We start from the raw sequence: 14,061 nt of genomic DNA on the forward strand, positions 1-14,061 counted from the left end.
ACACATTTTTTTAAACTTCATATTTTATTAAAAAAACTGAAGCCTCAGACTCATACTGAAGACTTCAAAGGGCAAGATAAGTCAAAGTCTGAAGAAAATTCAGACCTGTGAATTTGGTGGAAGCACGTTTGGCAGCAGGTACAGGTATAAGTCTTTTTGAGTCTCTACCCACTTTTGCTGCACTTGTGACTCGGTGCAGGTTTGTCCATTCTTCTTGGCAGATCTGCTCAAGCTGTCTCAAGTTGCTCAAGAATCTCTCATGGACAGAACTTTTCTTTCTCCAGATTCACTGCAGGGTTCGAGGACATTCAGAAATTAATTTTAAGACCTTTCTTCATTGTTCTGCTGAAAGGCGATGTTTTAGGTCTGGAGCAGGTTTTCCTCTAAGATTTGTCAGTTCTTTGCTGCTTCTATGTTCCCATCAGTGTGGACAAGCTTCCCAGTCCCAGGCTAATGAGAAGAACTATAATATAAAGCTGCCACCACCATTATAGCAGTGCCCCTTGCCTGTACTTCATTCTTCTCAGAGGTTAAATAATTTAAATTATAACAGGACAATAAAGAAGTGGAACACAAAGAATTAGCAAGAAACCAGGTTTGCATTTTATTGGCAATTCAGCTTAAGGCTACTAAGCTGACATATTGCAGAATATAAGGATGTAAGTAGGGATGGTGTTAACTGCAAGATGCACTATTGTGGGTTTGCATCAGATGTACTAGTTTGCACATTTTTTGACTCTTCTGACCACAGAAGAGGAGTGGTCACCTTCAGTCACATACGGTGGGATCTGTTAGGGCTTAGAGTTTGCACTCAAGATGCATCTGCTTGTCTCATCTTGCACAGAGCGTGAGTAGGCGCTGAAATAAAAACGCGCGTACGCAGTTTCTCTTTCGGTCCGGAAATCAAGCCGCAGTCTTCGCTGGTCCCTCGTGTTCCCACTCCTCTCGGGGGTTTTCTCTGCCTCCAGCAGGTGTCGTTTTCAGAAGGGAGGTTCCCGGGCGTGCCCTCGTGTGTCCCTGCGTGCGTGTGTGAACGGACGCGCTCGCGCACAAACCTGTTTCATTTGTGCTGCACCTGCAGCCCTGACTCACCAGAGGCTTTTCTAAAAGTGGCAGGAGCGCCGCGGACGTGTCATACAGCGATGACAGGTTTTCTGGCGAGGCTTTTCAAACTGAATCATCAATGCAATTTTTGATAAGGCTGTATAACCGAGAGTGAATTTTATGACAAAAATGCTTGAGTATTATAGGTTACTTACGTCACATGTTTTTCAGGAATTCTGTAAAAGGAATTTATGGGATCACACACTTTTGTAAGTTCCTCTGATTGTGTGGAGCAGATAAGTCTCTTGCACTCTGCACAGCTGGATACTTGGCATAGCTGCTGAGTAATTATTCCATTAATGTTGTTCATAAACGTTAACCTGCCCAATAAACCAGCGTATGCTTCCATAGCGCCTGCAGATCAGTGGAGCCCACAAATACTGAGCAGGACAGAGAAAATGGCTAAAACCACAGAGGCTGCTGTACTTAAACTGAAGGAAACACTTGTTGTGATGTAGACACGTCAGGTACAGATGGCACTGGTTTACCTAAAAATGTAAGAAAGTGGTTCCATCAGAAGAAAGTTATCCAAGGAAAGAGGTGTGAAATACTGAGCTTCTTAAAATGTGCAAACTGGGTGTCACAGCTGTCACTGGGGAGGAGAGCAGAGTCATGAAGCCAGTTCATAGACGGAAGAGTATTAGGAGTCCATGATTGGTAAAGGCCGATAGGAAATTTGACCAGGGTGCCACGGTAACACCCCTGCTCTTTTTAAGAAATGACCTGGGATTGTTAATAACCACAGAGAGTCAGGACTTTGGTTTCATGTCTCATCCAAAGGACAGCACATTTTTTACAGTATAGTGTCCCCGTCACTATACTGGGCTATTAGGACCAGAGACTGCTGGGTGAGTGCCCCCTGTTGGCCCCACTATCACCTCTTCCAGCAGCAACCTTAGTTTGTCCCCAGGAGGTCTCCAATCCAGGTACTGACCAGGCACCTGGCAGTCCGAGGCTCCTCAAGGTCGCAAACTACATTTGCAGCAGCAGCTGCAGCTGCCAGAGAGCTTGATTTTTTTTTCCCAGCTGTTGCACAGCTTGTTTCATGTGCTGCTGCATGCACTGCAATCACCATGTTCCAGGAGCATGAAAACAGCGGCGCGCTGCACAACGATTGTATTCTTTTTTGTGTATTTTGTCGTAGGCAGGTCTGATGTCCCCAAAGCAAGTTCTCAGGAGCATTGGCTGGTGGACTCTGAGGCTGCTGACCCCCCAGCAGAGCTTCCTAGCGGCTCTGGGACTAGACAGTGGCGTGGCACAGGTGCGAGGAGAGCATTGTGCTGACCTGGCGTACCGTGGCGTGCTCAAACATCCCTGCGGACGTGGAATGGCGGTTCAAGCTCGACAGTTGGAATGGCGTTTCGGGGCTGTGCTTGTTTGATAGCTTTCCATCGTTGCCCTTCAATAACTGAAGTAACGACAGTTTCCCGAGGAACTTGCAAGTCGTTTTACAGGGGATTTAATTATTTTCTCAAATTACAGTGCAGAGAGGGGCCCCCCATGTGTTTTCTGTGTCTTCTGGGCTTGAACTGCTGGGCCAGTGTGTGCCTCCTGCCATGTGTGCCTTCGTTGATGAGCGTTTCAGTGTCCACCGGGGTTTTTTCAACGGTTGTATAAATAACTTCAGGTCTGCAGCTCTGGCAGGTGTGGAAACTGTGACATGTACCGAGACTGATAAGAAGGACTCCGGAGTCCCTCGGACCAATCCAGGAGACCCTGTTAATGAGGCTTTGACATTTTGTTGCTCTGATTTCCGCAGCATCCATTATTCAAAGTGTGTGTGTGTGTGTTTAAATCTCTGAATTGCACGCTATTAAGACACAGTACTAAACATCGGTAAAACAAAAAGGTTTTTAAAATAGAATTTTAAATTTACGGGTTAAATCAGAATCATTTTAGAGAATATATATATATTCTGAATTTCAGACGTCAACTCTCAATATTGGACTGAGCTCAGTGAACTGCTCTCTGGCTTGACTGCAGTCTTTTACGGAGTCCTCATTCTGTTCCGCACAGGTGTCCTGTCCTGTGATGTACAGTTTGCTCAGATCCTCTAGGGCTCACGTCCCGGAGCTCTCCGGTATTGCTTTGCAGCCTGAACTGGAGAGAAAACGGGTCTGTCTTCAGCTGTTCGGTCCCAGAGGTGGCAGTCGTGTTTGCTGCCGAATTTAAACGAGTGATGCTGCTTGACGTATTGACGTAGAGTTGTACTCTATTCATTCATACATTTTTGCCTACTGATCTTTGAAATAAGTGCTTTCAAAGGCGCTTCATAACATCAAGCGGAGTGCGTTCTGCGTTTGAGCCTCCTCGTGGGTTCGGCCGGTCTCTGGTCCAGGTCTTGCAGCAGCGCTGTGTGGGCTTGAGTAGCTGCAGTCTTTTAGAATTGTCTTAGGCTGAGCTGAAAGTCCTCTGGAAGTGTTCACCGTTTATACACGTCCTTGGGGAAAGCCCTGTCGTTTGGTTTTACAGCACCGTCTCGTGAAGCTAATTCTCTACAGCTCCGTTTGCTTCCCTCGTGGAAGCGTTCTGTTTTAAAGAAGGATTTTTAAACATTCTGCTCTTGCTGCTGTCAACATGCTGCGCTGCCAGAGCACATTTGCTGTCGGGTGTCAGACAGCTTCCATCATCTGCGATCAGAATCGCTGCCTGTTTGATTGTTTATCACTGTGAGCACAGCTCTCGCCAATCCCTTTATCACTCCAGTCCTGTTGCCCTTTTCCAGGGACTGCTTCTCCTGTCCTCTTTCTATTTTTTTTAAACGCTTTCCATATAAGACATCTCTCACGATTACCTTGAGTGCCCCTTTCTTCTGCAAAGGTGGTCAAAATCCGAATGTTTCACACTGTGGATGCAAAAGAGCTCTTTTTGATGGGACTGGACAGACTGTAATGCGAAATGCACATAACTTGACTGTTTTCTTTCAGACATTATTGTTGCTCTGTGTTAACATCTATTTTGTATTTGCAGGGGGCTTCCAATTAAAACAAAATACATTTTTAAAACTGCTAAATGGCAAGGATTTATCTGCGCATTTCCTTTCAAATACAGTGCTCTCTGCTTTTAGCACCTGAACTGGGACAGATGCTGAAGACAGTGGGAGGTGTCTCAGTACCAAATCAACTGATCTTTGACTACTGAATATTTCTTTGTTGCTGTCATCCTATCAACAAGACCAGTATTTCAGTGAACACTACAGTTTTTTTTTGCACTATTAGAATCTCCATTAACAGCAAATGAAAAACAGTTGCATGCCTTTAAGGCAATCTTGTGCTTTTGTAATCTTCTGTGACAGTAGGTTTCAGAAGTCTTTCTTTTCAGTTAACTTTATTGTGGCCCCTTAAATATTTTGACGGTTCCTGTGGTTCTCTCTAGATTTTATGGTGCCCATGCTGTGGCACTGCTGAATATGTCACAGCCTGTAGCTCACTCAAGTTCCTTTGTCTGCTTTTTAGGTCTTGGATATTCCGAACGGCAATACTGTGAGCACTTTAAGGGGACACACCAAGCCTGTACAGCACTGTGAGTTTACAGCTGATGGACGAACGCTCATCACCTGTTCCGAGGACACGACTATCAGGGTAAACAACTGCTGAATATCGTTTAATACTTTAATGTCATTTGGCATTTTAATTTCTTGTTTGTGCTGCAGAACATTTCAAAATGTCAAGAGTTGAATACTATCATCATAATGGGCTGCAAAAACTTGGCCTTAAGGGCAAGAAATCCTTAAAGAAGACGCCTCTTTATCCTGTCAATAGATACTGCAGGAATTTAGCCATACTCACTAGACTCCAATGATAGGCCTGCCGACACATTCTGCAGCTAGTGTAGCTTTAGGTTGGGTGAACATGCTACAGTCATCATAACAATTATGGTTTCACCTTCCACCCTGTCCATATTGCTTCTACGAAGCACTGCAGAGTCCACCACAGTAGATTAAAAGAAACGTTTCAAAAGAGACTAGGAGTCAGGACATCAGACATAGCTGGGGTAGCTTGTTCCATACTCTCAAAACGAATTACTGTATACTTCAAAACAAGGCATATTATATTGTGTTTATCATCCTTATTAATCTAATGTACACAATTAGAAATGTCTTGACTGTAAGGCCAAATAATCAATTTTGACTTTATCCCAATACTTCTGGAGGCACTGCATATTCACTCTTAATATTGTCATTTTTTCCTGCCTTGGAGACACATTATGACACCAGTACTGTGTGAGTTACCCCAGTATTATAGAGCCATTTTGGCTAGCCTGAATCACTTAAAATTGTAGCTTTTATAAAGCCCATACAAAAACATTTCTTTCCGTTTCTTTCTCTATCGTAGGTGTGGGACTGGAGGTCTTCAGAATGCAAAGTGTTGAAAGGCCACACAGAGCAGGTGAAGAAGTGCGTCCTGCTGGACAGCTCCAGACTCTTATCATGGTCTTTTGATGGAACGGTGAAGGTAAATCTTCTCTGCGAGGCATTCACAGTTCCCTCTGCTGCGGTGCTGCCCGCTGTTATCCAGCTTGTCTGAGATAACAGGAAAGGTGTGATCCAAGGGGAGTACACATCTTGTTTACACGTGAAGAACCCAATTTACAGCTTGGAGCGGGTGGTATTGGACCCCCGTCAGGGGAGATGTCTCGCCTCGTCCTGGGGGAGTTGTTGGTGATGTTTGAGTGGGGAGCTGCTTGCGGCACCAGCTGCCGAGGAACACGTACAGGTTAATTCTGCCCTGGGAAACAAGCGCAATGTTTCAGCCTCTGATCCCTCTTCCGGTGTGCGAGAGAGAAGAGGGTCCCGGAAACATCCGTTTATATCCGATACCCATCTGCTGGAGCAGCGGCGATTAATGATCTCCCCCAGCTGATTGGTTCCCCATTTGACCTCTCCTGCCCATGATTTTCACTGATGTCTTTGCACACGTTTATAGAGAATTTAGGACTCCTCTTCACGAAAGCATCAGAAGACGAGGTTATCCTGCCCCTTGGATCACACCTTTCCTCTTCTCTCAATGACAGACTTAATGCCTTGGAGTCCTCTCCATTCATTTACAGATTTGAGCTTTTCACACCTCTGCCCCATAGCCCCATTCCTGCATATGTGTGCCCATTCTCATCCACTCTGCCCTCTGCTCTCCTGTGCTTTATTTTCTCAACTCTAACTCTCTCTCCCTCACACCCGAAGAAGGCTCAACAGCCGAAATGCTGCGGTTCACTTTCCAGGGGATTTACCTTTACTTGTTCGCATTCCAAAACTTGCCCAGCGTGGCCTGGACTGATACAGACATCTCAAAATGCACAGCGTACCCTACCCGTCCGCATGTGGTGAAGTGCTGGTCTGAAGGGACTGTAAAAAGCCTGGAGCTTTAAACAGCATCACATTTTGTGCCGCTGCACTTGTTGGTGCAATCAGAGACATATTTTTAGTTATAGCAATTAAAGCTGAAAAGGGTAAAGTTAGAACAGGTTACAGATTGTGAGTTTTACCTGCTGTGTAACAGAGGCATTAGCAGCTCTGCATTTACAAAGTCGGCTCTCTGCAGTGATGCCACGCTGTGCCAGACAAAAATGGCATATTTGTCCTTTTCATTGGCTCAGAAAATGTCCACATTGTTCATCGCAGTGTGAACCACATTTTCTCAATCAGCTTTGTTCTCTGAATATGCTGAAAGTTATCTTAATATAGAGCAGAAAGAGCTGCCACCATGTACATTAAATCTTCGGTTCAAGTGCTTAAGCTCTTTGACATACTTTTGCATTTGTTTGTCTAAAACCAGATGTACTTCCCTATAGCCAAACAATCCTGCAGGTCAGGTCCCTGCTTGTCAATGTTCAAGGACAGCGAACGAAACGTCAAAAACCAAACGGATGCTTGTTTTTAAGAATCTTTTTTTTTTCTTACAAAGGGACTTACAACTCTGAGGACTGGAAGCCCAGTGCATCCACCACACTAGGCTGCTGCAGTCTAATGAGAATGCTGTTTCAATCAGTAGCGACATAACAACAGATTGCAAGTTTAAAGTTCTGAGGCGCAGGCGGCCTCATTATACTCTTCTGGCTGTCAGTTCTATTCAAATTTAATCCAGCTGGAAGTGAGACTTCAATTTTCTGTGTCTGACAGCATAGAAAATGTTTCATTGAGACGAGGCTGGCGAAAGCACCAAAATGTTTAGTTGAAATCTGCACATCAAAGACCTCGAGTAGCTTGCCAGCTTTGTTTGTCGGAAAAAATAAAATCTATATCAAACTAATGGGCTGTAGCTCTTTGTCGCATGCAAAAACACTGCGTGGCATTACAACTGTAGCTGCTATAATTTGCGTCTGAGTGAAACACTGGAAATCTCCGCTGGTTGTTTCGTTGCTGTAAGTGGGCCGGGCTCCCCTGGGAACGCTGGGCTGGTTTGCTTTTGGCAGCAGAACTTCCATCGTTAATGCATGGGAGCACGAGGATGAGGGTGGAGGGTGGGATAGGTAAGAGAGACCCAGATGAGCCCTCTGATGCAGCTGGATTGTTCCACTGGGAGCGCATGGGTGGCACGGAATACAAAGGGAATTGCTAAGGGGTGGTCCAGGAAGCAGGGTGAGATCCCGGAATCTCACTGGACTTCCGCGCCCGGATCACAGAGAATGAAAGGGCGCTGCTGATCAAGGAGCAGCAGACGGGGCTCAGCTGTAAGGCTGGAATAAGATGCTGAAAGCATTTGGCTGATTCACATGTCTGGGTCAGAGAACCCCCAGAGAGCAGAGGGGTCTGTCTTGTAAGGACTCCTATACGGTTTTAGGACATGTTTCCAGGATACTGTGAGCAACGTGACGAAATGCAGACTTTGTTTCTGTCTGCTTCTAACCTGAGGGTGTGATTTAAATGTGTTGTTTTATTGTAGGAGTTTCTTTGGGCTGCAGCAGCATTTTTTTTACTTTGATATTAACTATCAGACTTTTGTATTTGGGAAATGTAAATACAACTGTTCCATCGGCCTTTGAAATAGTCATAACCTCTTGGTGGTTTTTGGAATTGTGCACGGTTTCCTTCCAGTTTGCTGGGTATAACATTTTTGCTGAGAAAAGGGTAAAGAATTAGAAAATTTCTGGTTCCGTATTCCAGATCAAAGCAAATAAGAGGTAGTAACCTTAAATGGAAGAAAAATGTTTAGAGCAGGAATATTGTTTTTGCTCTTCTAAGTTTTATTACGCATTCATTAACTTTCAGAAATCTTTGTTTTCAGTTATGACCAAATAGCCTAAAATAGCACATATTAGTTGTGGAGCTCTGTCACCATAAAATAACCTGAAATGTGCAAGAAGCATGTCGGTTCTAAACATCATAAAACATATGACTGTAGCTTTATGAAAAAATTGGTCTTGCATAAGAATCTTTGGAATGTTGTCTTTTATTATTGCTTTCTTATGGGTACTGTTCATCCTCATTGTTGGTCTGTATAGACTCATTTCAGTAAGTTGCTGGAACACGTAATTTATATAATGAGAGCATCTGGGGATATCTTAAAGAGTTTAATGAAAGGAACAGTCATCTTCCTGTGGTTGTAATTATTTGTGCATGCTGCATCATTAAATCAATAAGCTTTTTTGAGCCTGATGTAAAGTTTTCGTCCTGTGCTAGGTGTGGAATATGGCCACTGGTGAGCTGATCCAGGACATCTTCTGCCACAAGGGAGCAATCCTGTCGTGTGACGTGTCTCCTGATGGGAAGAAGTTCTCCTCAGCCTCTGCAGACAAGACCGCCAAGGTGCGCACTGATGCGGGTGGAGATGTTGGAAATCAAACTCAATATAAGGCAGTACTTGCACATACAGTTAGTTAGCAGTGCCCCCTCAGGCATGTTTTAAATGTGGTTTGGAACCAAGTAAAGCTCAGGTTTTCAAAACAGTACAATTTAGTTGCACTGTAGATTAATATTTCATTCAAAAGGAAAAAGATGGCAGAAAAGCCTTTGGAAAACCTTATATATATATATACCTTATTATACCCACTCCTTTGATCACATTATTATTATTAATATCTGAGCTAAAGGAGAAGGGACTTTTATAACATGTCAGTGACGAACTAGTGGTGAGACCATGGCTGAGTTTGATAATGGAGTGGGCCTGAAACCTGCACTAGCGATATAAGGAGACTGATGGACCCAAGACCATGTAGTGGGTGTCTGTGGTAAGGCACTGGAGCGGACATTCATGAAGCACAAAAATGGGAAAGTGTTTAAAAAAAAACAGCAGTTTTAGTCAAAGATGTAGTTAAAGATGGATGCCAAAGAGAACTAGATTTAGCTAAAGCATTGTCCTAAAGGAAAACCTTATATAGGCATGTTTCAAACAAGGTTATCTACCTTACTTTCACAAATTGGTCCTAGAAGCTTTGCTTTGCAGAAGGTGGTATCAAGTTTATGTATTGTACTTAGCTGCCATTAGCATCTGCTAATTTTCTGCAAACCACTATATAGTAACTGGATTTGAATTGTATTGTTTTCTTAAGACTTGAGACCATCAGTTGTGTGCCATATGGAAGGAAAGAGAAAACTGCAAACTGACATCTTGGGAGACACATGGCACACATGAAAAAATTGAAAAGCTGTTAACAAAGGCAAGCAAGAAATTCAATTAGGAAGAGGCTGGCTCAGCTATACCGCAATACAGCACTGTCCTCAATTCTGGGGAAGGAGCTAAGTCTTTACCTGCAGCCACTGCTTTGTTCACCCCTTTTCCCAAATTTCTAGCAATTTACAGTACCTGCGGAAGCCAGCTTCAGACACATTGGTGTAAAGTGTAGACGTATATGAGACAGATCCCGGTCAGGAGAGTTAATTCAAACAGCATATCATCATCTTTAAATGACCTTACTGAGTGCTGGGGGCTGGTACTACAAGAGAGTCACTAGTCACGTGAGCATTACAGTATAGAGATGCACCAAATTGCAGGCGATTCTCCATTTACATGATAGATAGAGTCCTGGAAAATCTGTGTCAATTAGAAAAGTGCCAATTATGGAATAACTTCCCACTTATGTAAATAAGAGGGGATATACTGTATACAGGCTTCACTGACAGCCAGAGGGAGGAACTCCCAAATAAAAACTATTACACATTTTTTAACAGTGCAATAGTCACTCATAGTTATACATTTATATCACTATATAATTGTTATTGATAAAGCTAAATTTGCGCTGTGGAAATGATTTAAAACAACGCGTGTTGCTAACGTTAATCGGACTGTAAGTGGTGGGTGGTGAACAGTGTGGTAATGGCATGTGTGAAGCCGTCTTCAGTCCTACTGCTGCAGTAATACCAGCTATTTTAAAGTTTCGTAATGAACTGCGATCTGGTTTTGTAACGGAGCTTTAGCAGTCAGCATGGGGCAATGGGAGATGGTAGTTGGATGAGCACTGGGACAGAGACGTTCCAGCTGGGGTACATTGTACCCTGCAGCTGGAGCACAGCTGGCTACTAGTTTGTGTAGATCGTCTTCAGAACTCCTCCAAGCTGCCTGTTTCTGGTCTCACCCAAGTGAACTACAGTATCAGCGTCCTTAATTAAGAAGTGGTATATACAGTATTTCTGAGGCGTGTTCTACTAAAAGCAGGTAAATTAAAAGCACATCAATTGAGAACTGACTGTATCTGGGGCATTGGCTGCTGCTGACAGTTTATCCTGTTGATTTCTAATGGCTCTCTGCATTAGGATAGTACGCAGGGATTTATTAGTACTTATTTTGTGAAATTTGGTCTCCTCACCAGACATGGAAAAATAAAAATGTGCTGGTGCTAAGTGGAGCAATATCCTGTGTTCCTCATCAGAGCGGCTGGGCTCTGAGACAGATTCAGGTCAGTATCAGAAGGGAGTAGATCAAGAGAATCCCCTCGTTTAAAGTGAAACTACAAAACGGCATCGCAGGCAAAGTTTAGTTCTGCCTAACTGAGCGACCACAAATATCCTTTGCCTTGTGTAAGAGCTGGAAGATCTGAGCCTCATCAAGGAATTGGGGAGATGTCACTTGCATGCTCTGCGCAACAGTTTGAGGCTGAGGGTTTTATTTGAAATGTCAGAGTAGTCCATTGAATAATAATAATAATAATAATAATAATAATAATTGCTTACACTTATATAGAGCTTTTTCTGGACACTCCACTCAAAGCTCTTTACAGGTAATGGGGATCCCCTCCACCACCACCAGTGTGCAGCCCCACCTGGATGATGCGACGGCAGCCATAGTGCGCCAGAACGCTCACCACACATCAAAGAAGACTGATTGGGTGCCCTGAAATTTTTTAACAAATTCAGTAAAAAAATGTTTTGCCTAGTGCACATGGATAGCCTTGAACACAAGTCGTTTGGTCTTTTCTGCTCACAAAGGCAGAATGCTCTTCCTTCAGACGGCCTGGTCATTGCCAACGTGCTGCACATGTCATGGAAAGTCCACTTCCTTGCCCGCCAGGTGGAGAAGCCCCACCTCACCCCATCCAAGAAACAGAACAGGGCAAAACCCTAAAATACGCACAGGACATGTCATCAAACCTGACAAACGTCCACTACGGGCGTTCCCAGTTCTGCCCGTCCTCTTATATGGGTCCTTTTGGGATGAAATTAGTAATATTAGTAACGGGAGAAGCTGTGTTATGCACACCTGAAGAAGCCTCCACGGCCGAAACGTTGTGTTCTCTTTCTTCTTTTTTTCAGCATGGAATAAACCTATAACTTGTTCCTTTGCAGCCTGCGCATGCTGATGCAGCTCCCCACCTGAAGCTGTGTTATTATCCTTACTGCTACTACCATCGCGTATCTTGGGAGGGCTTTTGAGAGAATGTGACGAAAGGCTTTTGTTAGAAAGCAAACTCCTTTTCTGCCTCTGTAATTGGAAACGCGAGGCTCCCCTTGGACTGGGAATTACAGTGCCGCATTTCCGAGATTGGATTTTGAAGTTCAGGGCCGAGCTGCGATTGTGTTTTGGGTGGGGGTGCCTGTTTGATGGTGTGCAGTGCCTCGCCTCTGGGTTTGCTGTGGGTTACACATGACGAATGATGACTGCCTACTGGTCACACCGTGAGGCTCCAGCCCAGGTTGTGCCGACGTGGAATGAGGCTGCTTGTTCTGAAGTATTTGGTGTTTAACCTGTGAAGGTAATGACCAGGTTTGACGTCTTCAGTGCTATATGTATTAATTGGTTTTTAATACCAGTACAAAAATCACTGCTCTTCACAGCACTGTTTCCTTAGGAAGTCATATTGCAGCAGTGGGTTACTTGGAAATCAGGATATTAAAAATACATAAAGATAAAACTGAGCTATGTTGTTTCCAAAATAATCTATCTGGAAAATGCTTCAAACGCTAAAAGATGAATAATTAAATGCCACTGGCGTTTTGTGTTTACACGCTGTATTTCCGCATAGATTTGGTAGGTTTAAGCTCTCCATTTGAGTCATCTCATAAAAGTGCGGATTGATAAAAAAAAGACGCCAGCATTTGTGCAGAGGAGCTGCTGTGTAATTTATTTGGTGCGCCTCTTCTCAGGAAGCACTGGAAACGCGCCGGCGTGCGTCGGTGCTCCCAGGCTTGCGGCGCTCGAACCTCTACACCTGTTCCCCTCGCAGGTCTGGAGCTTCGCCTCCTCCGGCCTTCTCCACACCCTGACGGGACACAAGGCCTGCGTCCGGAGCGTCCGCTTCTCGGGGGACGGCGCGTGCCTGGCCACCGGGGACGACCACGGCGAGATCCGGGTAACGCCAGCCGCGGAGCCGCGGAGCTCCTGTCTGCCTGCTGTTCGGTCGCACCGGCCTGGGAACAGCTTCGTAGCTTCTCCCATTCAAGGGCAAGCTGCTCGATTCGGCTGTGATCGTTTCCTCTCGGTTTCTGCCATCTTCCCACGGCTAGAGTTCTTGAGTGGCGTTATTACGAGTTCCTGTCTGGTGGGGCCCCTCTTGAACTTGAACTTTATTGCCATATGTAACCGGTACTGGTACAATGGAATTCTTACTTACAGAAAGTCTCTCGATTGTAAAACAAGTGTAAAAAACAAGACAAAGTGCAAACAGTGCATCAAGACAATGTACAAACAATAGACAATGTGCAAGTAAACATGTAGACAGTTTGAATGTAAAACTCTCTTGGTTTGGACTGATCGTGCTCAAGTGATGTAGAGCCTCTGGGCTTCTAGATGAGAGAGGTTTCTCTTCCTCTCCTTCCCCGTGCAGCCCTTCTTACAGCGCAGGCGGAAGTGGGAATTTATTTTTTGGTGAGCTGTGGTGTGGGACGATCCAGCAGACTCCTGTTTTTATATACGGATCTCATCTTACGAGTCATGTTTTGTTTCCCCCCCCACCATGTGTCAGATCTGGGGAGTGGTTGACGGCGCCCTGCTCCAGATTTGCACCCGGGGCGACAAGGACTCGATGGAGTCGCTCCACGGAGGCTGGGTGACCGATCTTCATTTCTCCCCCGACGGCGAGATGCTGGTCTCCACTGGAGGGTATATAAAGGTGAGTGACCCCAGAGAGCTTATCTCCAGTTGATCTGCGCACAGTCTGGACAGAAGATGGACATGGACCATGGAGCTTTTTAGTTTCCTCTAAGGGTAGTCAGTGGCCGTGATAGAATAACAAGCTCCTGTAATTGTGTAATTGTCGTGGGCATGATGTCACTGATATAGGCAGTGTGCTGAGCTTAGACAATCATGAGACAGGTAACTGTTTCCTGGTGATGACGTGTTGTTGTAGTACTAATCCTGCTCAGCATAGAGGAACTGCAGACTCGGATATCTAGTGTCTGCACTTGGTGAAAGAACCAGTGTTACAACCTGCATGCTATCAGTGAGTAAATCAAGAAAGAATGCCCATCATCAGGAGATTACAGAGGTGCAGGCTGATGCTGCCTGACTTCATTTTAACAAAAAGCAGGTGGACAAGCAGTAAAATGCATTCAAGTGAACTTCCTTGGCCAAGACATTGAAAGATCAGATT

The 14,061-nt window shown here is 44.7% G+C and overlaps 1 protein-coding gene across 2 annotated transcripts in view; it reads left to right on the plus strand.

Annotated features, from left to right (window-relative positions):
- The window catches only part of apaf1 (apoptotic peptidase activating factor 1), a 75,936-nt gene that overhangs the window by 29,871 nt on the left and 32,004 nt on the right, over window positions 1-14,061 (plus strand). The window contains exons 22-27 of one of the 2 annotated variants that reach the window (XM_015351932.2): window positions 2,249-2,365; window positions 4,560-4,685; window positions 5,439-5,558; window positions 8,720-8,845; window positions 12,697-12,822; window positions 13,435-13,581. In XM_015351932.2, the coding sequence (XP_015207418.2) occupies window positions 2,249-2,365; window positions 4,560-4,685; window positions 5,439-5,558; window positions 8,720-8,845; window positions 12,697-12,822; window positions 13,435-13,581 (762 nt within the window). The remainder of the gene's footprint in view (window positions 1-2,248; window positions 2,366-4,559; window positions 4,686-5,438; window positions 5,559-8,719; window positions 8,846-12,696; window positions 12,823-13,434; window positions 13,582-14,061) is intronic. The other variant, XM_006633059.3, reaches the window with a different exon arrangement.

Source organism: Lepisosteus oculatus, chromosome 7 (assembly GCF_040954835.1).
Source record: "Lepisosteus oculatus isolate fLepOcu1 chromosome 7, fLepOcu1.hap2, whole genome shotgun sequence".
Classification (NCBI taxonomy): Eukaryota; Metazoa; Chordata; class Actinopteri; order Semionotiformes; family Lepisosteidae; genus Lepisosteus; species Lepisosteus oculatus.